The 27,433-nt window shown below is 44.5% G+C and overlaps 2 protein-coding genes across 2 annotated transcripts; both read left to right on the top strand.

Moving 5' to 3' along the window:
- The first annotated feature begins 15,124 nt into the window (after nt 1–15,124).
- On the top strand, nt 15,125–16,240 carry LOC307084493 (uncharacterized protein). The gene is made up of 4 exons (XM_079748898.1): nt 15,125–15,244; nt 15,395–15,515; nt 15,731–15,864; nt 15,999–16,240. Exons 1-4 carry the CDS (start codon nt 15,235–15,237, stop codon nt 16,058–16,060), a joined length of 327 nt encoding a protein of 108 aa, XP_079605024.1. The 5' UTR covers nt 15,125–15,234; the 3' UTR covers nt 16,061–16,240.
- A 3,169-nt stretch (nt 16,241–19,409) lies between these two features.
- Nucleotides 19,410–20,486, top strand: LOC307084695 (uncharacterized protein). The gene is made up of 4 exons (XM_079749168.1): nt 19,410–19,462; nt 19,613–19,733; nt 19,949–20,082; nt 20,245–20,486. The coding sequence occupies exons 1-4, from the start codon at nt 19,453–19,455 to the stop codon at nt 20,304–20,306; spliced, it is 327 nt and encodes a 108-aa protein (XP_079605294.1). The 5' UTR covers nt 19,410–19,452; the 3' UTR covers nt 20,307–20,486.
- The last annotated feature ends 6,947 nt before the right edge of the window (nt 20,487–27,433 follow it).

Below are 27,433 nucleotides of genomic sequence, written 5' to 3'. Positions count from 1 at the left end.
GGGCTCTCTCCGTTCATGGCCTCCCTGGGGTACCAACCACCCCTGTTCCCTGAATTGGAGGAAGAGATAGCAGTCCCGTCCGTTCAGACTCATCTGCGCAGATGCCGGCGCACTTGGAGACGCACGCGCTGCGCTACTCCATGCATCCTCCCGCTCTCAACTACAGGCCAACAAGCGCCGACTACCGGCCCCCCAGTACGCCCCCGGACAAGGAGTTTGCCTTCGGGCTAAGGACCTCCCCTTAAAGGGTATTTCTCCCAAACTTTCCCTCCGCTTCATCGGTCCTTTCGAGATCGAGAGAGTCATTAACCCCAGTGCCGTTCGCCTCAGGCTCCCCCCATCCCTCCGGGTACATCCGACCTTCCATGTCTCCCAGGTCAAGCCCGTCTCCACCAGCCCGTTGTCCCCCCCCGTCCCACCTCCAACCCTTCCAAGGGTGATTGACAATCATCCGGCTTGGACGGCCCGTCGCCTCCTGGATGTGCGGCGCCGCGGCCGGGGCCACCAGTACCTGGTCGACTGGAAGGGGAATGGTCCTGGGGAGCGTTCCTGGGTTCCCCTGAGGCACATCTTGGATGCCGCACTCATCCGGGACTTTCTCCGAGATCACCCGGCTGTGGGGCGTCCGCCGAGAGGCGTCCGTCGAGGGGGGGTACTGTCACGCTACGTCCTGCTACGCGGTCCAACACCCCCATCTAGTGGCCGCTGGTGGCTTCTGGTCCTCATCCCCTCGACGCACCTGCCGGTAATATGCCAATCACCGTACCCTACTTCAGTCGGGGATTTCCAGTCTGCTGGCGCCAGTTCGTCGTTTACTGCTACAAGTTAGTATCGCCCAACCAGCTCTTGTTCAAGTCTTGCCCCGATTCCTTGCTCCCTTGGTAATCCCCTCTCCCCCTCTCTAGTTCTCCTTCCGCCTGCCTGCCTACCCGTTATCGGACCTTCGCCTGCCTGACTACCCGTCCATCGCTGAGCCCTTGCCTACCCGATCGCCCGCCCGGTACCTGACCCTCCGCCTGCCTGTCCCGCCTTGCTTGTGTCAATAAATCCCGTTGCCCTTGCCCTGTCTCCGCCTCCCTGTGTCCAGCACTTGGGTCTCCGCGTTCTGTTCCCTAACATCGTCCAGTTAAAAAAAAAAAAAGCTAAGTCACTTCCTGCTATGGATCTTAACTAAGACTCCCTGCTGTGAGACTGGACTCAGGTCCCGTCCACACGCAGCCGATATTTTGGTGAAACCACAAGTCTTGTGCGTTTCGGCCGACCGTCAAAACGGATCCGGCGGATCCGGTGCCCGAAACCGCTTTTTTCTGAAACCATGTCCCAGGGTGGTTTCAAATAAATCCGGACGTATGCGGTTTCGTGTTAGGATTCCTGTGGATGACAGAAACGCAAACGATGATGTCATCGCCCCACTCCTCGACCCTGTATCCTTAGGTATTGGCTAGCCCGCGGCGTCTCAGAACGACAACAACAATGATGGCGGATTACATGCTTGTGACGATTCGGCAGCAGATAATGTCCCTTGTTGGGTTGCAAGTGCAATATTTAATTTTGTTCCTCTACCAAAGTAAGCTCAAAAGGATTACTGACAGAGCACATACACCAAATCTAATTAGATCCACCGCGAAGCGCTAGCAGGAGGTACAGGGACTGTATGTTTGTAAACAGCAAGCAGGCTTCATGCGCATGCTAGCCTCTTCTTCTTCTGTTTTTTGCTGGAGTTCTGTAGCAGAAGCAGCGCCCCTTATGGGCTTGAAATGTGTACTACAGCGTTTCTACAGCTCGATGGGCTTTCGCAATGAATCCGTCTTTACATAGATGTTCCTGAGGCGCATGAAACGAAAACGGATTGTTTTCCTTTGTGTGGACGGGGCCTCAGACTCCCTGCTGTGAGACTGCACTCAGACTCCCTGGTGTGAGACTCAGACTCCCTGCTGTGAGACTTGACTAGGACTCCCTGCTGACTGACTCCCTTCAGAGACTGGAAAGCAAACATTTGTTCAGATTTGAGCTTTGATAAATGGTCATTGTAGGCGTTGTTTGTTTGTTATTCGAAACAACGCAACATTAAACGTATTGCTGCTTTGCAGGGATATAGAATGATTTTAACTTTTTAATATCAAGCCCAAGATTTAAAAACAGCCATTTGGTGAAGAAGACATACCAGTGGTGTTTCGGATATCAATCTGCATTCTTATCATGAATTTCTGTTTTTGCAGGTACACAGTATCTGTTGCGTGGGACGGATGGCGTCATGTGCTTCTGATTGACTTCTTCAGAAAGGCAACACGTCTGACGAGAATTATGCATTTTAGTTTTGGCCTTCATCTTCCAAAGTCCTTCTCGACCTCTCATATTTTGTTAGAGTTTTATATTGTGGGTTCTTATCCACAACACTACTGATCCAGAGAGGTGATCTCTGTCTACCACTTGGTATAATTAAGGATTACACTCCCATTGCCTTGAGCAATGAAACAGCTGATGCCTGTAACACAAACAAGATTCAAATTTTGTTTCATATAAAATATCAAATATTGTACACACACACATACGCATGCACACAACATTAGGTCTTGTTTAAAATCTAAACCAAAAGCTCCCAGTCGTGTGGTCTTGGACAAGTTGAGCAGGTTGTTCAATGTTTTTTCATTTGAATGACACGTCTCACAGAAGGGAGTCTTAGTTAAGATCCATAGCAGGAAATGACTTAACTTTTTTTTTTTTAACTGGACGATCGTTTTTCATTTTGGTTATGACTCAAATAATGAGTTCATAATATGAAAAGGAAAACTCACCACTGACCGGCGCCATGTTGTGGACAAGGAGTGGGTTCTATGTTTTGTGTTCAGCGAGGCTTCCAAAACAATCATGACTTGTGTAAAGTGTGAGTGGGCTGACCTGGCGAGCCTGATCATGGGCCCGATCAGAAGGCCTCCGGGCGGGGCGTGTGCGGAGTACATCATTGGTTTGCTGTTGGGTTGGTTGTCCACCACCACCAGGTTGAAGGGCAGCTGGCCTCCATCTGGTCACAGTTGGTGGATCATTAAAGACCAAACTCACCACAGAACGGCGGCATGTTGTGGGCAAGGAGTGGCTACTCTGTTTATGTTCAGTGAGGTTTCCAAAAAAAGTACCATAATGCTCAACTCAACTCAAAACATGGCGACCCTTTAGAAAACAGTACTAAAGGTCTTCAAGTCCTGAACAGTGTGTCACAGTCACTATTCAGGTACTTAGGACAAAAACACGTAGAGACAAAACTAAAATGACCTATTGTCACATTGAACCCAACGGGTGTGGGGAGGGAGGTCTGAATGTGCGTGGTCGTCGTTTCCAGGCTTACTTTGGGCGAGGATCACTGAGAGAGAGAGCAGCAGGAGAGACGAGAGGAGAGCTGAGGAGGCCATTCTGACGGTCGACTTCAACACCTGCGCCAACCTGCGTGATAACCACTGGAGCCAGGTCCTCACACAGTTTACACACTGCAGCAGTTGATTGGACAACTGCTGCATGAAGGGTAAGTATTGGTGAGCACTCTTGCATAAGGCGTATATTCTCTTTCCGCCACTTTCTTTTTTCGCAATCTACAAACATTAACGTAGAGGGACAAAAGACGTATCTTAACGTAGAAGGACAAAATAGATATCAGATGATAGTTCCTATAATGGAATGTTCTGGCAAGGCCTTTCAAAGCAATTGTGAGCAATTGCTTTGAGGGGGGGGGGAGATGGGAGCCTCTTTTTATATATTAGGTAAAAACATATAATTGCCGAAATTGAGTGACAGGTTATGCAATTAAGAAAAAACAACGGTGGGCCTCTTCATAACTAATTTATATATTTTTTTAATTCAATAATGTAATAATTTTTTTAATTTTTTTTACAAACCATCATTTTTGGTGCCCCCCCAGGTACTTGGTGCCCTACGCACTCTGCGTACTCTGCGTATAGGGAGTGGCGGACCTGCCCAGGGTGGTTTCAAATAAATCCGGACGTATGCGGTTTCGTGTTAGGATTCCTGTGGATCACGAAACGCAAACGATGATGTCATCGCCCCACTCCTCGACCCTGTATCCTTAGGTATTGGCTAGCCCACGGCGTCTCAGAACGACAACAACAATGATGGCGGATTACATGCTTGTGACGATTCGGCAGCAGATAATGTCCCTTGTTGGGTTGCAAGTGCAATATTTAATTTTGTTCCTTTACCAAAGTAAGATCAAAAGGATTACGGACAGAGCACATACACCAAATCTATTTAGATCCACCGCGAAGCGCTAGCAGGAGGTACTGGGACTGTATGTTTTTAAACAGCGCGCAGGCTTCATGCGCATGCTAGCCTCTTCTTCTCCTGTTTTTTGCTGGAGTTCTGTAGCAGAAGCAGCGCCCCTTATGGGCTTGGAATGTGTACTACAGCGTTTCGACAGCTCGGTGGGCTTTCGCAATGAATCCGTCTTTACATAGATATTCCTGAGGCGCATGAAACGAAAGCGGATTGTTTTCCTTTGTGTGGACGGGGCCTCTGACTCCCTGCTGTGAGACTGGACTCAGACTCCCTGCCGTGAGACTTGACTAGGATTCCCTGCTGACTGACTCCCTTCAGAGACTGGAAAGCAAACATTTGTTCAGATTTGAGCTTTGATAAATGATCATTGTAGGCGTTGTTCGTTTGTTAATCAAAACAACAACGCAAATTTAAACGTATTGCTGCTTTGCAGGATTTAGATTGATTTTAACTTTTTAATATCAAGCCCAAGATTTACAAACAGCCATTTAGTGAAGAAGACATAACAGTGGTGTTTCAGATGTTCATCTGCATTCATATCATGAATTTCTGTTTTTGCAGGTACGACGGAGGTAGGAGGTAGGCGTAATGTGCTTCTGATTGACTTCGGTGGAAAGGCAACATGTCTGAACACATTCAAACTTCTCTCACACCACACCTTTTGGATTCAATGGGACAATAGGTTATTTTAGTTTGCCATTGGCAAAAGCAAACCCCTTTTGAGGTCAATCAACTGGTGAGCATTAAGCATTTTAGTTTTGTTCTTAAGTATAGTTTTTCTGTTTTTATTTGAGTATTGCAAATGAGCATAGCCAGATTAATGGGATGGATAAGACTAAGCAGACTGTATTTTATATATTTTTTTGCTACATTATTGTTATGCTCATTCATTTTATGAGGTATTTATTTAGAGTGGAAAGGTCTGTATTATACATTTCATTTGTATAAAGGTATCAAGTTGTTTTTGTAGGCAAAAAAATGGAAAATAATTAACTTTAAAAGTTAGAACTTTGCTCACTTCTGTCTCTCTCTTCTCGTGTATTGATTATCTTGAAGTAGAGTATTGATTGTGGGTTTTTATCAACAACACTAGTGACCCAGAGAGGTGATCTCTGTCTACCACTTGGTATAATTCAGGATAACCCTCCCATTGGGTTGAAAAAAGAAACAGCTGATGCCTGCAACACACACATGATTCAAGTTTTATGTTTCATATCAAATATCAAATATTGTACACACAAACACACACTCACACACACACACACACACACACACACACACACACACACACACATGCACACGACATTAGGTTGTGTTTCTAATCACAACCAGCAGCTCCCACTCGGTGTGGTCTTGGACAAGTTGAGCAAGTTCTTCAATGTATTTTCATATGTTATTCTATAATATACTGTACACATGTATAATTGTGGGTAACAATAAAAATGTTTCCAAGGTTTCTTGATTCAATTCCTCAGAGTCTTATTAGCTTATAGAGCAGGGGTCTTCAATGAGGTTAGCTTGTATCGGCCAATCAAACTCAGTCCTGGTGGTATATAATATGTTCCCTTTAAGAGTTTACTCATTACTCAAACTATAGCTAGGCTACGCTTTATACGTCTACTACTTGTTCAATATGCTTTTTCTTGTGCTGTTGAAGTGAACTTTCGCCTGTTGGTGGAGACTGATGGCTGGTCAGACCGAAGGATCTTCAATCCTGCTGCACACCCACAATAGAGCATCCATTTGGCGCTGACTGAATTTGCAACAAGAGACTCAGAATTCAAGTATGTTATGTACTCCAAATGTGTTAGCCCCTTTAGGTCCTCATTCATCAATCATCTGGTGCATGGAAACGGACCCAGTCCCAGATGCCAGTTTACTTCTTCTACCGTCTGAATAAACTATACTTTATAATCGGCTTAGCTCAGGAGGTAGAGCAGTTGCCTTGTAACCTTGTAAACCTTGTAACCGAAAGGTCGCTAGTTCGATCCCCAGCTGATTGTTGATGTGTTCCTGAGCAAGACACTTAACCCTAACTGCTCCTGACGAGCTGGCTGTCGCCTTGCATGGTTGACTCTGCCGTCGGTGTGTCAATGTGTATATTAACCGATGTAAGTCGCTTTGGATAAAAGCGTCTGCTAAATGCCCTAATTGTAATAATAGAAATCATGTTGGTCATTATGAATTAAAGTAATTTACCTGTTGTCTATTACTGCGTCCTCTTTGCAGGTTCACAAGTGAAAGCAAATTTGGTTTGCCAACCTATTTGACCCAGGTTACTTTTGGTAGAATATTAAAAGTAAAACAAATAACCAATTCTGGCAAATTTTGGTCAATAAAAATGGCACCGTCACACCTGTTGGTAAGATGAAAAGAACAAATGAATCACACACACATACACATTTAAACAGATATCTACCAATATGGCAATCATTTGCTGCTGATATTTAGTTGTACTGCACCTGGTTTATCAGGACTCGAAAACTACTTTGTCCAGCCAGATGACAAGGTTTTCCTGCGCTTCACAACCCTCAAACTGTGACTGTGGCGCCATCTTCCTGCAGATTCCTGAAATACACTGAGGGCTGCTCGACAATCTCGCAATATTTGTCGCTCGCTTTAACAAATGAGTTGATTTGATATGGAAATTAGTTAAAAAAAAACGAAATGGAGGTCGAATTATAATTACTTATTATTTAATTACTATAATTAAATAAAGGATTGAATTTCTCTTATGAGTATCATTCAATTTTGTTCACACACAAACATACAGACAAACAGACCCACACAAACACACACACAAACGTGTTTTAGTGAATAAGGAAATGTCTCTTATAGACAGAAAGACAAAAGCAGACAAACAGACACAGTCAGGCAGACAGACACATGCATATAGGCAGACAGACAGACAGACAGAAAGACAGACGGACAGATTGAGAGAGAAACAGGCAGGCAAAAAACAGGCAGGAAGAAGGACAGACGGACGGAAAGAGAGACAGAGAGAGAGAGGGACAGACAGGCAGTCAGACAGATGTTGGATGCAGTGTGGTGCTTCAGTACTCTTGTGGTGCGTCAACTCTATAGTCCAAAGAATTCAATGGTCAAAACGTTAGACAGGACACACAAAATAGAGGCTTTTGTAATACCTACAGCTAGTACATTTTCAGAGCACTCATTTCCTCGACCAGTTTCCAGTTAAAGACGATCAGTATAAAATAAGCCATTGTAATTTAATAATTATAAAAATACTGATTATATGAAGGAGGTGGTCACCGGCTCTAGCCCAAGGTGGCTATCACAAAAGCTAACCATTGCGGACATCGCAGAACCTAAACAACATCAATATTTAACCTAGAAACACAATGTTAAGCTTAAATAGTTACTGTATTTTTTATTACACTGGCGCTAATATTATTAATCGATTGGAAATACGATAGTTTTATATCAGGGTTTATCTATGGGGGCCCCGTTTACATGGCTGGAGGCTAGCTGCTTGCTACATATGCAGTATACTCCTGATGGAAGCTAAATCTGAGACTATAGAGTACAATGGTATAAGCCTCATCATTTTGTGAACTTATTTCGATGAGCTAGAAGTGAAAGAATAACGTCAATAGCACACTTTTCCTGGCTACTACAAGTGATGACACACACACGACCACACACATACACACACACACACACACACACACACACACACACACACATTCACACACACTTGACTGAAATTTGTTGTAAACTATTTTACATTATTTAAATGGTGTGCATGTTGACATTGTTTAGTCCATTTAGAATCTGGTCATATCCCTTCACTTGATTCAAGCCTTCAACATTTCTTCACGTCTTAAACATGTTGATTTACTAAAACATATGTTCAACCTCACTTTGCACTACAGCATTTACCGCATTTTCTGTAGGGAATACATTTTTCATTTATTATTAATGTAGATATTAATAGTTTATTATTATAACTATAGTTATTGATAGTGGTTACATTATTATCTAAAAATAACAATGATATAGTTTAGTGTATATTGTAACAACCTCAAACATACATGAGCTGACATTTTTCTTAAAAGCCAGATTTAGAAACAGAACAGGACAATAATATTACATTGATTTGAATTTATTAATTTTGTGTGTGTGTGTTTTGTGTGTTGAGAGACAATGTTTGTGTGTTTGTGTTATAGAGGAGTGTGTGTGTGTGTGTGTGTGTGTGTGTGTGTGTTCTGGAAAGAATAAGCGTGTGTTTTTGTGTGTGTGTTTTATGGGAGTGTGTGTGTGTGTGTTATAAGGTTTGTGTGTGTCCCACAAACACATGGGTGTTGCAACTTACTTCAGCTTCACTTTTGCTCACAATTGCTTTGAAAGTTCTTGCCAGAACATTCCATTATAGGAACTATCATCTGATAGGTCTTTTGTCCTTCTACGTTAAGATACGTCTTTTGTCCCTCTACGTTAATGTTTGTAGATAGTAGAGTTGGATGTCTCGAGACCGGTCTCGAGACCACTTTTACGGCAGACTTACTGAAACATTTTTGACTAAGAGTGTAACTACATGCTAAGTACAGGTAGTTAACTTATCAGTGTCTCTCGGCTACTTAAACATTAACAGTTTTCACCAAAGTTAGATATTTTGGCGAATTCATTGAGTAGAAATACTGTATATCAAAACCATGTCAGTGAGCACTTTAAGGGCTGGTATCATGTGGTTTGTTGTTGATTTTGGCATAATATGGTTGCTGACACGCAAGGAAGGATGAGCAATTTTGGTGCCTCGACATTGCTAGGTTAGCACTAGCGGCATTCTCGACGATGAAGCCAGATCATATCAGAGCAGCTCTGGCCTAGATAGCAAGGATGATGATGGAATTTAGCCTTAATTTTATAGTTAATAAAACTCAATTTCTCTCCATTCCCAAAACGCTGCTTTGACATCTGTTTTCGACTGACATTGTGTCATAAAAGCTGTGAGGTAAAAACGTCCTAAAACCAGAGACACTTATGAAGGAGAAAGTACAATTTGACATGTTGATTGTTTAGTGACAGCTCGAAACTCCTTGCAACGAGTTTGATTCACACGCCGCAACTCCTCGTCATGAATCTTAAGACTTTTTTGAATATGTATATTTTTTTCTTTAATTTCTTGTCATCAGCTGTGTCTGATGCTGGCTGACACATAAGAAGGCTTAATGCAACGTGAAAAATCAATTTTCTGTTCATGTGTCACACTGGATTGGATGAGGTTATTTTGTATGTAAAGACCTGCACTCATTGATAGATTTAAAATTACTGCATTGTAAGATACAGTAGTTTGTTGTGGTTGAATAGAAACAGATGACTTACAGATTCTTTTTCCCCTATGTTGTAGGTACTTGGAGTACAAAGCTAGATCTACAGCATCATTGTCTGATCCAACACAGCCACAAATAGCGGTGTTTGCTTCAAACATCCAGCTATATTCTCCAAATTTATCCAGGCAACAGGCTATCACCCAGTCCATCCTCCAGGACCTCATAGTTGGATGTTCTCTCCCCCTGTCTATCGTTGAGAATCCATACTTTAGACACTTCCTGAATGTCCTGGATAGCAAATACAATCCTATGTCAAGGGCCACTTTGACAGAGAGGTTGATTCCTCACCTTGTCAAAAAAGTTAAGGATGACATAATCAAAGCCCTTGAAGTCCAGCCAAATGTAGCAATAACAACAGACCTCTGGTCTGACCAGAGGCCTCGGTCCTTCCTGGGAGTTACTGCTCATGTTATCTGCAAGAACAAGGACTCCTACATTTTACAGTCTTTTTTGCTAGACTGTAGCCATTTCACAGGGAAGCACTGTGGTGAACGAATTGCCTTAGCATTTGACAGCATTGTTGAGGAGTATGGCATTGGCCATAAGATAACCTACATCCTGACGGATAACGCGTCCAATATGAAGCGGGCCTTTAAAGTCAGGATGCTAGAAGTAGAGCAGCCTGAAGGTGACAGCAGCGATGAGCTCGATGATGAAACAATGTGGGAGGATGCAGAGGATTCTGATCCATGTTCAACGGGTGAACGTCTCTCTTGCTTTGCCCACTCGCTGCAACTCCTGATTAATGACGGGATGAAAGAGGTAAAGGCAATAGCTAGAGCCATTGCCAAGGCCAGCAAGTTTACAACCCTGCTGCACAGCAGTAGTAAGCACAGAGACTTGTTTGAGGCCCACTTTGGCTGCAATAAGTGTATCCCAGCAGCAAACAATACACGCTGGAATAGCACTTACAGACAGTTAAAGGCTCTCATCACACTTGACCACCGAGCCATCACTGAAATGTGCAGCGATACAGAGAATTTAGTCTTTTCAGCCCAAGAATGGGCTCAGGTAAAAGACCTTTGTGCTTTGCTTGAGCCTTTTTCTGAGGCAACAGACCTTACAGAAGGTGATCATCAGGTGACTATTAGCATAGTAGTCCCCACCGTACTGGACTTGAAGAGTCATCGTACAAAGATGGAAGTGCAAATGCCTCAGCTCGTAACTATAGTCAAGGCACTGAAAAGATCCTTAGAGAAACGGTTCTCTGGAATCTTTAGGCAGATTCGCATGGATGAAGAGGATCCAGAGGAGCCGTTTAGCCATCGGATCTACTTCCTTGCCGCCATGCTCGACCCCAGTTTGGACTGACCTGGGTAGACTTAGATCTCCAAAATGGTGAAACCGGACCATCACTGAAGGGGTTCAGAGATGACCTTAAAACATCATTAACAGGTGGCTATATAGTTATCATTTATTACTGTTGTTATTGTTGCAATTACTATTACCGTCGTTGTTTTTTACCCTCATTAGAGGCATCCTGTCTAATCCTGTCTCTTTTGTGTGTGTGTGTGTGTGTGTGTGTGTGTGTGTGTGTGTGTGTGGCACTTTTTCAAGGCCTTTTGATCAGAGAGGCAGACAGAGATGCAGCAGCAGCACCAATAGAAGAAGATGCAGAAGCATCGGATAGTGACTCCGCCCCACCGCCGAAACAGCGTCTTCTTTCACGCTACAAGACCTTTAGGTTGCAACGCAGCACAACCCAGGATTCGAGCACTGATGCACAAATACGCAAGTACCTAGACAGCATAAATGACTGTGACTGTGATGCACTCACCTTTTGGTCGAAAAACAAAGAGCGTTTCCCCAGTCTGCACAGTGTTGCCATGAAAGTCCTCTCTGTCCCTGCCTCTTCTGCCCCAGTTGAGAGAGTTTTTAGTAGAGGTGGAATTCTAATGAGACCCCACTGTGCACGGCTAGGCTGTAAGCTGTTGCAATCTTTAATTTTCCTGAAGTGCAATCAGCCACTATTTTAAAATATGAACTGTTTTCTCTCACTCCCTCCACTCTGAAAATATGCCTGTTTAGTTAAGTGATGCCCTCATTCTGTGTCTCTCTCTCTCTCTCTCTCTCTCTCTCTCTCTCTCTCCCTCTCTCTCTCTCTTAAGTATGATCTGTTATGTGTTTATAGTGTCTGTTCTGTTGTTCTTGCCTTACTGAAGAACAGGCTTTATATTATTGGCAGTGTGTTGTAATCACATGCTATTGCAGACATCAAGATGTCAGCATCTTGTCTCTATTCTTGTTAATGCACCATTTGATGTGCAGTTTGTATTGGTATGTAGAATTTGTAGTTTGCATTTGATTCATGTGACATGTGCGCATGTCATTGTTGTTTACTGTATTTTATTTAAAATGGAGTTGTTTAACTAAATAAATGTGACCATTGACATTTAAATAACATCTGCATATCACATTGTTTTGACTTCACAGGCTTAATCCATTTCTGGCAAGGTTATAATTGTGTATCTTCAATTTCATCTACAAATTAAGTATAATTGTAATTAGTTACATATTTCCCATAGCTGTTGGAGGTGTTAGCTGTTTTATCAGATGACTTTTGGACCAGTTAGTACCAGTCAGTCAGTAATATCAGTCCTCAACAGCAGACAAAGGAGTCTCAATCCTCTAATAGTGCAGTAACAGCTGTCATGCAATTGCTATACATAGTTTATCTCACCCAGTCTACGAAAACATTTACAGTGAGTGAGCTCACAGTCACACACATTCATGACAAGCTCTGTCTCTGCATTGTTCTGTCTGTAGTTGAAATAATACCTTCTTAAATTGAATTTAAACTGGGACTGAACCTCTTACCCCAGTATGCTGCTCTTATTCAACTGATGCAAGTTATGGTGTAACACTAGCTCACTAGCTGTTTTTTTTGTTGGTTTTTTTGGTCTCGGTCTTGGTCTCGTCTCGGTCTCGTCTCGACTTTGTCTTGGTCTTGACTCAGTCTGTCTTGGCCTTGGTCATGTCTTGGTCTCGGTCTTGATACCCTCTGGTCTTGGTAGTGTCTTGGTCTCGGTTTAGGCGGTCTTGACAACAAGTCTAGTAGATAGCGAAAAAAGAAAGTGGCGGAAAGAGAATATACGCCGTAAGCAAGAGTGCTCACCAATACTTACCCTTCAAGCAGCAGTTGTCCAATCAACTGCTGCAGTGTGTAAACTGTGTGAGGACCTGGCTCCAGTGGTTATCACGCAGGTTGGCGCAGGTGTTGAAGTCGACCGTCAGAATGGCCTCCTCAGCTCTGCTCTCGTCTCTCCTGCTGCTCTCTCTCTCAGTGATCCTCGCCCAAAGTAAGCCTGGAAACGACGACCACGCACATTCAGACCTCCCTCCCCACACCCGTTGGGTTCAATGTGACAATAGGTCATTTTAGTTTTGTCTCTACGTGTTTTTGTCCTAAGTACCTGAATAGTGACTGTGACACACTGTTCAGGACTTGAAGACCTTTAGTACTGTTTTCTAAAGGGTCGCCATGTTTTGAGTTGAGTTGAGCATTATGGTACTTTGTTTGGAAACCTCACTGAACATAAACAGAGTAGCCACTCCTTGCCCACAACATGGCGCCGTTCTGTGGTGAGTTTGGTCTTTAATGATCCACCATCTGTGACCAAATGGAGGCCAGCTGCCCTTCAACCTGGTGGTGGTGGACAACCAACCCAACAGCAAACCAATGATGTACTCCGCACACGGCCCGCCCGGAGGCCTTCTGATCGGGGCCATGATCAGGCTCGCCAGGTCAGCCCACTCACTCTTTACACAAGTCATGATTGTTTTGGAAGCCTCCCTGAACACAAAACATAGAACCCACTCCTTGTCCACAACATGGCGCCGGTCAGTGGTGAGTTTTACTTTTCATATTATGAACTCATTATTTGAGTCATAACCAAAATGAAAAACGATCGTCCAGTTAAAAAAAAAAAAAGTTAAGTACCTTTCTGCTATGGATCTTAACTAAGACTCCCTGCTGTGAGACTGGACTCAGGTCCCGTCCACACGCAGCCGATATTTTGGTGAAACCACACAAGTCTTGTGCATTTCGGCCGACCGTCAAGACGGATCCGGCGGATCCGGTGCCCGAAACCGCTTTATTCTGAAACCATGTCCCAGGGTGGTTTCAAATAAATCCGGACGTATGCGGTTTCGGGTTAGGATTCCTGTGGATGACAGAAACGCAAACGATGATGTCATCGCCCCACTCCTCGACCCTGTAGCCTTAGGTATTGGCTAGCCCGCGGCATCTCAGAACGACAACAACTGGGACTGTATGTTCTTATCATGAATTTCTGTTTTTGCAGGTACAGAGTATCTGTTGCGTGGGACGGATGACGTTATGTGCTTCTGATGGACTTCGTCAGAAAGGCAACATGTCTGAACACATTCAAATTTCTCTCACACCACACCTTTTGGCTTCAATGGGACAATAGGTCATTTTAGTTTGCCAGTAGCAAAAGCAAACCCCTTTTGAGGTCAATCAACTGGTGAGCATTAAGCATTTTAGTTTTGGCCTTCATCTTTCAAAGTCCTTCTCGACCTCTCGTATTTTGGTAGAGTTTTATATTGTGGGTTCTTATCCACAACACAAGTCATCCAGAGATGTGATCTCTGTCTACCACTTGGTATGATTAAGGATAACCCTCCAATTGACTTGAGGAATGAAACAGCTGATGCCCGTAACACAAACATGATTCAAATTTTATGTTTCATGTAAAATATCAAATATTGTCCACACACACACACGCATGCACACAACATTAGGTCTCGTTTACAATAAAAACCAAAAGCTCCCAGTCATGTGGTCTTGGACAAGTTGAGCAGGTTGTTCAATGTTTTTTCATTTGTCATTCTATGATATACTGTCTTCTAGAGTCTTAGTCAGTGATGTTTATTTAGTAAAATGGTCAAAAACGGAGCAGCCCCAGAACAGAGGACGAAAATACAGAAAAAATAAGAAAGAAAAAATTATTAAAGATGAAGTTAAAAAAAATTACATAAATACTAATAAACAACCAGACAGAAAACAGATAAACAAACACACATGCAAACAGCGACTGGACAAACAGCGACCCAGTCCAAATTACATCATTTTTACACATGGAGGACCAGAGAACAGAGTTATGTTAGCAACTATACACAGAAATAGAGATCATAATGAGAACATTGATGAGATAAGACGGTTATGTCTATTATATTGTAAACCTCTTGACCCTGTGTTTTATTTAATAGAATTGTTCACCGTTAGGATGCAGAACCAAAGGCAAGTTGAGGTTTAAACACTTTTGACTGCAAGAAGAGACGATGAAACAACGTAGGATATTTCACAAACATAGCAAAGTCATCCGGGTTGGATGACTTTCCAAGGTGTTGACCAAGACAGATGTAAATCTGTGTTAAGGTGTTGTAATAATTACTTAGAATGCCAGTTCCTGGGCATATTGCCCAGTAACTAGTCTGGGGGTGGTTATCCTCTTGCCATAACAACGTCTTCCCTGAGGTTGACTATAAAAGCAGGGGCCCCAAGGGCAGTAACCTCACCAACGACTCCCATCGCTGCAGAAGAACACAACCAGTGAAGATCAACCTTCCAGACATGGCCCAAGGTAGGAGATACACACCTCTGACTTTTAGGGCAAGGGTTAGCCATCGGATTTTGGACAAACATTAAGAGTCTATTCATTACTCAGCCATAGCTAGACTAGGTTTTATACATCTACTACTTGCTCCTTATGCTTTTCATTGTGCTGTTGAAGTGAACTTTAAACTGGTGGTGACTGCTGATGGCAAGAGTCAGGAATTCAAACCTTCTACGGACTGCAACCAGCCACTCCTGTGGGCGTTGGCAGATTTGAAAGAATCAGTCTCAAGCTTCAAGTAGGTTGTGTTGTCAAAATGTGTCCCTTTATGGTCCTCAATCCTTATTCATCGATCATCTTGTGCATTGAAATGGAGTCCTGCATCCCAGTTTACTTCCTCCACATAATCTGGAAGATTAAACGATTTCAAATAAAACATTATTTCAGAAATCCAGATGGTCATTATGAATGAAAGTAATGTACCTGTTGTCTATTTCTCTGTACTCGTTACAGTTTCGAGTGTGGAAGCAAATTTGGATTGCCACCCTATTTGACCCGGGTGACTTTTGGTAATAATATTGTTACCAAAACTGAGAAAAGCTTCTGGCAAATTCTGGTGAAAAACCACAACATGATCACACCTGTTGGTAAGCTGAGAGAACAACGACACGCACACACACACACACACACACACATACACACACACACAAACATATATCTATACATATGGTAACTTTTTATTGGCTGCTGATATTTAGATGTGTTTAATCTGTTTTTTCAGGACTCTTCAACTACCGTGTCCAGGATAATGACCAGATCATCCTGCGCTACATGACCGTGTGATCCTGACTGTGGCGCCATCTTCCTGCAGGGTCCTGAATTACACTGAGTGCTGCTCGACTCTCCTTAAACATGATGATCATCTAGTCTGAAGATATCAAACCTAAAAAATGTGTTTAATTCAACATATATAGAAATGATTTGGAAGTGAAACATATAAATTGGAATAAAGGATTGAAATTATCTCATGCGTATCATTCAACTGTTTTTGCACACACTCACTCACAGTAACCAGCCCCCACTTCCTGCCATCCTATCTCTTGGATGTACACAAAAGCAGATCTTCATGTTTATTTATATAGTTATGAAGTTATTAATATGGTTCATTAACGTTATTATTAATACAGATATAGATAATTAGCATTAATATAGTTCCATTTATATTGTATGAACTGCCTACATATTAGATATTTTTCTTAAAATAAGATTCATGAACGAAATAGTACAAAACATTACATTTATTTGGATGTATTCATTTTTAACCATACAGTATAGGTTCATTACCATTTGAAAGCTGTGCAAAGAATTTATATATACAGAGAAATGTCGCGTAATGCACATTCAAGGGGTGTGTTTGTGTGTTTCTATGTAAGTGTGTGTGTGTGTGTGTGTGTGTGTGTGTGTGTGTGTTCTGGAAAGAATAAGCGTGTGTTTTTGTGTGTGTGTTTTATGGGAGTGTGTGACAGTGTTATAAGGTTTGTGTGTGTCCCACAAACACATGGGTGTTGCAACTTACTTCAGCTTTACTTTTGCTCACAATTGCTTTGAAAGGCCTTGCCAGAACATTCCATTATAGGAACTATCATCTGATGTGTATTTTGTCCTTCTACGTTAAGATACGTCTTTTGTCTCTCTACGTTAATGTTTGTAGATAGCGAAAAAAGAAAGTGGCCGAAAGAGAATATACGCCGTATGCAAGAGTGCTCACCAATACTTACCCTTCATGCAGCAGTTGTCCAATCAACTGCTGCAGTGTGTAAACTGTGTGAGGACCTGGCTCCAGTGGTTATCACGCAGGTTGGCGCAGGTGTTGAAGTCGACCGTCAGAATGGCCTCCTCAGCTCTGCTCTCGTCTCTCCTGCTGCTCTCTCTCTCAGGGATCCTCGCCCAAAGTAAGCCTGGAAACGACGACCACGCACATTCAGACCTCCCTCCCTACACCTGTTGGGTTCAACGTGACAATAGGTCATTTTAGTTTTGTCTTTACGTGTTCTTGTCCTAAGTACCTGAATAGTGACTGTTACACACTGTTTAGGACTTGAAGACCTTTAGTACTGTTTTCTAAAGGGTCGCCATGTTTTAAGTTGAGTTGAGCATTATGGTACTTTGTTTGGAAACCTCACTGAACATAAGCAGAGTAGCCACTCCTTGCCCACAACATGACGCCGTTCTGTGGTGAGTTTGGTCTTTAATGATCCACCAATTGTGACCAGATGAAGGCCAACTGCCCTTCAACCTGGTGGTGGTGGACAACCAACCCAGCAGCAAACCAATGATGTACTCCGCACACGGCCCGCCCGGAGGCCTTCTGATCGGGGCCATGATCAGGCTCGCCAGGTCAGCCCACTCACACTTTACACAAGTCATGATTGTTTTGGAAGCCTCCCTGAACACAAAACATAGAACCGACTCCTTGCCCACAACATGGCGCCGGTCTGTGGTGAGTTTTACTTTTCATATTATGAACTCATTATTTGAGTCATAACCCAAATGAAAAACGATCGTCCAGTTAAAAAAATAAATAATTAAGTCACTTCCTGCTATGGATCTTAACTAAGACTCCCTGCTGTGAGACTGGACTCAGGCCCCGTCCACACGGAGCCGATATTTTGGTGAAACCACACAACTCTTGTGCGTTTCGGCCGACCGTCAAGACGGATCCGGCGGATCCGGTGCCCGAAACCGCTTTTTTCTGAAACCATGTCCCAGGGTGGTTTCAAATAAATCCGGACCTATGCGGTTTCGTGTTAGGATTCGTATGGATGACAGCCACGCAAACGATGATGTCATCGCCCCACTCCTCGACCCTGTAGCCTTAGGTATTGGCTAGCCCGCGGCATCTCAGAACGACAACAACTGGGACTATATGTTCTTATCATGAATTTCCTGTTTTTGCAGGTGCAGAGTATCTGTTGCGTGGGACGGATAACGTTATGTGCTTCTGATTGACTTCGTCAGAAAGGCAACATGTCTGAACACATTCAAACTTCTCTCACACCACACCTTTTGGCTTCCATGGGACAATAGGTAATTTTAGTTTGCCAGTAGCAAAAGCAAACCCCTTTTGAGGTCAATCAACTGGTGAACATTAAGCATTTTAGTTTTGGCCTTCATCTTTCAAAGTCCTTCTCGACCTCTCGTATTTTGGTAGTTTTACATTGTGGGTTCTTATCCACAACACAAGTGATCCAGAGATGTGATCTCTGTCTACCACTTGGTATGATTAAGGATAACCTTCCAATTGGCTTGAGGAATGAAACAGCTGATGCCTGTAACACAAACATGATTCAAATTGTATGTTTTATGTAAAATATCAAATATTATCCACACACACACACGCATGCACACAACATCAGGTCTCGTTTACAATAAAATCCAAAAGCTCCCAGTCGTGTGGCCTTGGACAAGTTGAGCAGGTTGTTCAATGTTTTTTCATTTGTCATTCTATGATATACTGTCTTCTAGAGTCTTAGTCAGTGATGTTTATTTGGTAAAAATGGTTAAAAATGGAGGAGCCCCAAAACAGACGAAGAAAACATAGAAAAAAAAATTAAAGATGAAGTTAAAAAAAATTACATAAATACTAATAAACAACCAGACAGAAAACAGATAAACAAACACACATGCAAACAGCGACTGGACAAACAGCGACCCAGTCCAAATTACATCATATTTAAACATGGAGGACCAGAGAACAGAGTTATGTTAGCAACTATACACAGAAATAGAGATCATAATGAGAACATTAATGAGATAAGACGGTTATGTCTATTATATTGTAAACCTCTTGACCCTGGATTTTATTTAATTGAATTGTTCACCGTTAGGATGCAGAACCAAAGACAGATTGAGGATTAAACACTTTTGACTGCAAGAAGAGACGATGAAACAACGTAGGATATTTCACAAACTTAGCAAAGTCATCCGTGTTGGATGACTTTCCATGGTGTTGACCAAGACAGATGTAAATCTGTGTTATGGTGTTGTAATAATTACTTAGAATGCCAGTTCCTGGGCATATTGCCCAGTAACTAGTCTGGGGGTGGTTATCTTCTTGCGATAACAACGTCTTCCCTGAGGTTGACTATAAAAGCAGGGGCCCCAAGGGCAGTAACCTCACCAACGACTCCCATCGCTGCAGAAGAACACAACCAGTGAAGATCAACCTTCCAGACATGGCCCAAGGTAGGAGATACACACCTCTGACTTTTAGGGCAAGGGTTAGCCATCGGATTTTGGACAAACATTAAGAGTCTATTCATTACTCAGCCATAGCTAGACTAGGTTTTATACATCTACTACTTGCTCCTTATACTTTTCCTTGTGCTGTTGAAGTGAACTTTAAACTGGTGGTGACTGCTGACGGCAAGACTACTGAATACAATCCCTCTACGGAATGCAACCAGCGACTCATATGGGCGTTGACAGATTTGAAAGAATCAGTCTCAAACTTCAAGTAGGTTGTGTAGTCAAAATATGTCCCTATTTGGTCCTCAATCCTTATTCATCGATCATCTGGTGCATTGAAATGGAGTCCTGCATCCCAGTTTACTTCCTCCACATAATCTGGAAGATTAAACGATTTCAAATAAAACATTATTTCAGAAATCCAGATGGTCATTATGAATGAAAGTAATGTACCTGTTGTCTGTTTCTGTGTGCTCGTTACAGTTTCGAGTCTGGAAGCAAATTTGGATTGCCACCCTATTTGACCCGGGTGACTTTTGGTAATAATATTATTACCAAAACTGAGAACAGCTTCTGGCAAATTCTGATCAAAAACCACAACATGATCACCCCTGTTGGTAAGCTGAGAGCACTACATCATGCAAACACACACACACACACACACACACACACACACACACACACACACACACACACACACACACACACAAACATGTCTATGCATATGGTAACTTTTTATTGGCTGCTGATATTTAGATGTGTTTAATCTGGTTTTTCAGGACTCTGCAAATACGTTGTCCAGGACAGAGACGTGATCATCCTGCGCTACATGACCGTGTGATCCTGACTGTGGCGCCATCTTCCTGCAGGGTCCTGAATTACACTGAGTGCTGCTCGACACTCCTTAAACACGATGATCATCTAGTCTGAAGATATCAAACGTTAAAAATGTGTTTAATTCAACATATATAGAAATGATTTGGAAGTGAAACATATAAATTGGAATAAAGGATTAAAATTATCTCATCGGTATCATTCCACTGTTTTTGCAAACACTCACTCACAGTAACCAGCCCCCACTTCCTGCCATCCTATCTCTTGGATGTACACAAAAACAGATCTTCACGTTTATTTATATAGTTATGAAGTTATTAATATGGTTCTTTATAGTTATTAGTAATACAGATATAGATAATTAGCATTAATATAGTTCCGTTTATATTGTATGAACTTCCTAAATATTAGATATTTTTCTTAAAATAAGATTCATGAACGAAATAGTACAAAACATTACATTTATTTGGATGTATTCATTTTTAACCATACAGTATAGGTTCATTACCATTTGAAAGCTGTGCAAAGAATTTATATATAGAGAAATGTCACGTAATGCACATTAATATTGTGCATTCAAGGGGTGTGTTTGTGTGTTTCTATGTAATGTGTGTGTGTGTGTGTGTGTGTGTGTGTGTGTGTGTGTGTGTGTGTGTGTGTGTGTGTGTGTGTGTGTGTGTGTGTGTGTGTGTGTGTGTTCTGGAAAGAATAAGCGTGTGTTTTTGTGTGTGTGTTTTATGGGAGTGTGTGTGTGTTATAAGGTTTGCGTGTGTCCCACAAACAAATGGGTGTTGCAACTTTACTTTTGCTCACAATTGCTTTGAAAGGCCTTGCCAGAACATCCCATTATAGGAACTATCATGTGATATGTATTTTGTCCTTCTACGTTAAGATACGTCTTTTGTCCCTCTACGTTAATGTTTGTAAATAGCGAAAAAAGAAAGTGGCGGAAAGAGAATATACGCCGTATGCAAGAGTGCTCACCAATACTTACCCTTCATGCAGCAGTTGTCCAATCAACTGCTGCAGTGTGTAAACTGTGTGAGGACCTGGCTCCAGTGGTTATCGCGCAGGTTGGCGCAGGTGTTGAAGTCGACCGTCAGAATGGCCTCCTCACCTCTGCTCTCGTCTCTCCTGCTGCTCTCTCTCTCAGGGATCCTCGCCCAAAGTAAGCCTGGAAACGACGACCACGCACATTCAGACCTCCCTCCCCACACCCGTTGGGTTCAATGTGACAATAGGTCATTTTAGTTTTGTCTCTACGTGTTTCTGTCCTAAGTACCTGAATAGTGACTGTGACACACTGTTCAGGACTTGAATACCTTTAGTACTGTTTTCTAAAGGGTCGCCATGTTTTGAGTTGAGTTGAGCATTATGGTACTTTGTTTGGAAACCTCACTGAACATAAACAGAGTAGCCACTCCTTGCCCACAACATGGCGCCGTTCTGTGGTGAGTTTGGTCTTTAATGATCCACCAACTGTGACCAGATGGAGGCCAGCTGCCCTTCAACCTGGTGGTGGTGGACAACCAACCCAACAGCAAACCAATGATGTACTCCGCACACGCCCCGCCCGGAGGCCTTCTGATCGGGGCCATGATCAGGCTCGCCAGGTCAGCCCACTCACACTTTACACAAGTCATGATTGTTTTGGAAGCCTCCCTGAACACAAAACATCGAACCCACTCCTTGTCCACAACATGACGACGGTCAGTGGTGAGTTTTACTTTTCATATTATGAACTAATTATTTGAGTCATAACCAAAATGAAAAACGATTGTCTGTCACGCTACGTCCTGCTACGCGGTCCAACACCCCCATCTAGTGGCCGCTGGTGGCTTCTGGTCCTCATCCCCTCGACGCACCTGCCGGTAATATGCCAATCACCGTACACTACTTCAATCGGGGATTTCCAGTCTGCCGGCGCCAGTTCGTCGTTTACTGCTACAAGTTAGTATCGCCCTACCAGCTCTTGTTCAAGTCTTGCCCCAATTCTTTGCTCCCTTGGCAATCCCCTCTCCCCCTCTCTAGTTCTCCTTCCGCCTGTCTGCCTACCCGTTATCGGACCTTCGCCTGCCTGACTACCCGTCCATTTCCTTCCTGGGGTACATAATCAGCCAGGACCGGGTAGAGATGGATCCCTTCAAGGTCTCGGCGGTGGTCGAGTGGCCTCCTCCCGCAACCCACAAGAGGTTGCAGCAGTTCCTTGGCTTCGCAAACTTTTATCGTCGTTTTATACGCGGTTACAGCCAAATCGCGGCATCCCTCACGGCACTGACCTCCACCAAGAGCGCCTTTGTATGGACGCCGGAGGCGGAGACCGCCTTTCAGGGTCTCAAGCGGCGTTTCATTTCTCCGCCCATCCTCACGCAACCAGACCCCTCGCTCCAGTTCGTAATGGAGGTCAACGGCTCGTACACCGGAGTGGGTGCGGTGCTCTCCCAGTGTTCCTCCTCCGACCACAAGCTCCACCCCTGTGCCTTCTTCTCCCGAAGGCTGTCCCCGCCGGAGCGAAATTACGATATAGGCAATCGCGAGCTCTTGGCGGCCAAGCTCACCTTGGAGGAGTGGCGACATTGGTTGGAGGGCGTGGAGCATCCATTTATCATTTGGACTGACCACCGCAACCTAGCCTACATCCAGTCGGCAAAGAGGCTCAACTCCCGACAGGCCAGGTGGGCCTTATATTTTGGTCGGTTTAACTTCGCCCTCACCTACCGTCCCGGCTCCCAGAACGTCAACGCCGGATGCTCTGTCCCGCCTTTACTCCCCTGAGGACCCGGGTGCAGACCCAGAGACCATCCTGCCACCTGCTTGTCTCATCGCCACTCTCACCTGGGAGGTGGAGTCCGCGGTTCGTCTAGCTCAGAGGCAGCAGCCAGATCCCGGTCTCGGCCCCCCTAACCGTATGTTCGTTCCTGACGCTGCAAGGTCCAAGGTACTGACCTGGGCGCACTCCTCCCGGCTCACCTGCCACCCAGGTATCACCCGCACCTTGGACTTCATCCGGCAGCGTTTTTGGTGGTCCACCATGGACCAGGACGTTCGCTCATTTATTTCGGCGTGTGCAACCTGCGCCCGGAATAAGACCTCAACTCGTCCCCACTCCGGGTTACTACGGCCTCTACCCATCCCTAGTCGTCCCTGGTCCCACATAGCCCTGGACTTCGTCACCGGTCTACCCACGTCCGAGGGCAACACCACCATCTTGACCGTGATCGATCGTTTTTCTAAGACCGCCCACTTCATCGCGCTCCCCAAGCTTTCCTCCTCAACGGAGACCGTCAACCTTTTGGTCAGACCTGTGTTCCGCCTGCATGGCATTCCCGCGGACATAGTCTCTGACAGAGGCCCCCAGTTCACCTCACAGGTTTGGTGGTCATTCTGTAAGGCTCTTGGTGCCAGCCCCAGTCTCTCCTCCAGATTTCACCCCCAGTCAATCCGAGCGAGCTAATCAGGAGATGGAGGCGGCACTCCGTTGCATCACCCACGCCAGCCCCACCTCTTGGAACTCTCAGCTGCCCTGGGTTGAATATGCCCATAACAGTCTGGTGAACGCCTCCACGGGGCTCTCTCCGGGTTAAAGGGTATTTCTCCCAAACTTTCCCTCCGCTTCATCGGTCCTTTCGAGATCGAGAGAGTCATTAACCCCAGTGCCGTTCGCCTCAGGCTCCCCCCATCCCTCCGGGTACATCCAACCTTCCATGTCTCTCAGGTCAAGCCCGTCTCCACCAGCCCGTTGTCCCCCCCCGTCCCACCTCCAACCCTTCCAAGGGTGATTGACAATCATCCGGCTTGGACGGCCCGTCGCCTCCTGGATGTGCGGCGCCGCGGCCGGGGCCACCAGTACCTGGTCGACTGGAAGGGGTATGGTCCTGAGGAGCGTTCCTGGGTTCCCCGGAGGCACATCTTGGATGCCGCACTCATCCGGGACTTTCTCCGAGATCACCCGGCTGTGGGGCGTCCGCCGAGAGGCGTCCGTCGAGGGGGGGTACTGTCACGCTACGTCCTGCTACGCGGTCCAACACCCCCATCTAGTGGCCGCTGGTGGCTTCTGGTCCTCATCCCCTCGACGCACCTGCCGGTACTATGCCAATCACCGTACCCTACTTCAGTCGGGGATTTCCAGTCTGCTGGCGCCAGTTCGTCGTTTACTGCTACAAGTTAGTATCGCCCAACCAGCTCTTGTTCAAGTCTTGCCCCGATTCCTTGCTCCCTTGGTAATCCCCTCTCCCCCTCTCTAGTTCTCCTTCCGCCTGCCTGCCTACCCGTTATCGGACCTTCGCCTGCCTGACTACCCGTCCATCGCTGAGCCCTTGCCTACCCGATCGCCCGCCCGGTACCTGACCCTCCGCCTGCCTGTCCCGCCTTGCTTGTGTCAATAAATCCTGTTGCCCTTGCCCTGTCTCCGCCTCCCTGTGTCCAGCACTTGGGTCTCCGCGTTCTGTTCCCTAACATCGTCCAGTTAAAAAAAAAAAAAGCTAAGTCACTTCCTGCTATGGATCTTAACTAAGACTCCCTGCTGCTAGACTGGACTCAGGTCCCGTCCACACGCAGCCGATATTTTGGTGAAACCACAAGTCTTGTGCGTTTCGGCCGTCAAAACGGATCCGGCGGATCCGGTGCCCGAAACCGCTTTTTTCTGAAACCATGTCCCAGGGTGGTTTCAAATAAATCCGGACGTATGCGGTTTCGTGTTAGGATTCCTGTGGATGACAGAAACGCAAACGATGATGTCCTCGCCCACTCCTCGACCCTGTATCCTTAGGTATTGGCTAGCCCGCGGCGTCTCAGAACGACAACAACAATGATGGCGGATTACATGCTTGTGACGATTCGGCAGCAGATAATGTCCCTTGTTGGGTTGCAAGTGCAATATTTAATTTTGTTCCTCTACCAAAGTAAGCTCAAAAGGATTACTGACAGAGCACATACACCAAATCTAATTAGATCCACCGCGAAGCGCTAGCAGGAGGTACAGGGACTGTATGTTTGTAAACAGCAAGCAGGCTTCATGCGCATGCTAGCCTCTTCTTCTTCTGTTTTTTGCTGGAGTTCTGTAGCAGAAGCAGCGCCCCTTATGGGCTTGAAATGTGTACTACAGCGTTTCTACAGCTCGATGGGCTTTCGCAATGAATCCGTCTTTACATAGATGTTCCTGAGGCGCATGAAACGAAAACGGATTGTTTTCCTTTGTGTGGACGGGGCCTCAGACTCCCTGCTGTGAGACTGCACTCAGACTCCCTGGTGTGAGACTCAGACTCCCTGCTGTGAGACTTGACTAGGACTCCCTGCTGACTGACTCCCTTCAGAGACTGGAAAGCAAACATTTGTTCAGATTTGAGCTTTGATAAATGGTCATTGTAGGCGTTGTTTGTTTGTTATTCGAAACAACGCAACATTAAACGTATTGCTGCTTTACAGGGATATAGAATGATTTTAACTTTTTAATATCAAGCCCAAGATTTAAAAACAGCCATTTGGTGAAGAAGACATACCAGTGGTGTTTCGGATATCAATCTGCATTCTTATCATGAATTTCTGTTTTTGCAGGTACACAGTATCTGTTGCGTGGGACGGATGGCGTCATGTGCTTCTGATTGACTTCTTCAGAAAGGCAACACGTCTGAACACATTCCAACTTCTCTCACACCACACCTTTTGGCTTCAATGGGAATATAGGTAATTTTGGTTTGCCAGTAGCAAAAGCAAACCCCTTTTGAGGTCAATCAACTGGCGAGAATTATGCATTTTAGTTTTGGCCTTCATCTTCCAAAGTCCTTCTCGACCTCTCATATTTTGTTAGAGTTTTATATTGTGGGTTCTTATCCACAACACTACTGATCCAGAGAGGTGATCTCTGTCTACCACTTGGTATAATTAAGGATTACACTCCCATTGCCTTGAGCAATGAAACAGCTGATGCCTGTAACACAAACAAGATTCAAATTTTGTTTCATATAAAATATCAAATATTGTACACACACACATACGCATGCACACAACATTAGGTCTTGTTTAAAATCTAAACCAAAAGCTCCCAGTCGTGTGGTCTTGGACAAGTTGAGCAGGTTGTTCAATGTTTTTTCATTTGAATGACACGTCTCACAGCAGGGAGTCTTAGTTAAGATCCATAGCAGGAAATGACTTAACTTTTTTTTTTTAAACAGGACGATCGTTTTTCATTTTGGTTATGACTCAAATAATGAGTTCATAATATGAAAAGGAAAACTCACCACTGACCGGCGCCATGTTGTGGACAAGGAGTCGGTTCTATGTTTTGTGTTCAGGGAGGCTTCCAAAACAATCATGACTTGTGTAAAGTGTGAGTGGGCTGACCTGGCGAGCCTGATCATGGCACCGATCAGAAGGCCTCCGGGCGGACCGTGTGCGGAGGACATCATTGGTTTGCTGTTGGGTTGGTTGTCCACCACCACCAGGTTGAAGGGCAGCTGGCCTCCATCTGGTCACAGTTGGTGGATCATTAAAGACCAAACTCACCACAGAACGGCGCCATGTTGTGGGCAAGGAGTGGCTACTCTGTTTATGTTCAGTGAGGTTTCCAAAAAAAGTACCATAATGCTCAACTCAACTCAAAACATGGCGACCCTTTAGAAAACAGTACTAAAGGTATTCAAGTCCTGAACAGTGTGTCACAGTCACTATTCAGGTACTTAGGACAAAAACACGTAGAGACAAAACTAAAATGACCTATTGTCACATTGAACCCAACGGGTGTGGGGAGGGAGGTCTGAATGTGCGTGGTCGTCGTTTCCAGGCTTACTTTGGGCGAGGATCACTGAGGGAGAGAGCAGCAGGAGAGACGAGAGGAGAGCTGAGGAGGCCATTCTGACGGTCGACTTCAACACCTGCGCCAACCTGCGTGATAACCACTGGAGCCAGGTCCTCACACAGTTTACACACTGCAGCAGTTGATTGGACAACTGCTGCATGAAGGGTAAGTATTGGTGAGCACTCTTGCATACGGCATGTATTCTCTATCCGCCACTTTCTTTTTTCGCAATCTACAAACATTAACGTAGAGGGACAAAAGACGTATCTTAACGTAGAAGGACAAAATAGATATCAGATGATAGTTCCTATAATGGAATGTTCTGGCAAGGCCTTTCAAAG

This window comes from Pollachius pollachius, assembly GCF_949987615.1.
Source record: "Pollachius pollachius genome assembly, chromosome: 13".
NCBI lineage: Eukaryota > Metazoa > Chordata > Actinopteri > Gadiformes > Gadidae > Pollachius > Pollachius pollachius.
Note: the sequence above shows the minus strand (reverse complement) of the source record. Positions and strands in the feature narration are given on the sequence as shown.

Coding starts and splice junctions, on each gene's coding strand:
- LOC307084493 (XM_079748898.1), top strand. Junction 15,516..15,730: donor GAATCAGTCTCAAGCTTCAA/GTAGGTTGTGTT, acceptor TACTCGTTACAG/TTTCGAGTGTGGAAGCAAAT. Junction 15,865..15,998: donor CAACATGATCACACCTGTTG/GTAAGCTGAGAG, acceptor CTGTTTTTTCAG/GACTCTTCAACTACCGTGTC.
- LOC307084695 (XM_079749168.1), top strand. Junction 19,734..19,948: donor GAATCAGTCTCAAACTTCAA/GTAGGTTGTGTA, acceptor TGCTCGTTACAG/TTTCGAGTCTGGAAGCAAAT. Junction 20,083..20,244: donor CAACATGATCACCCCTGTTG/GTAAGCTGAGAG, acceptor CTGGTTTTTCAG/GACTCTGCAAATACGTTGTC.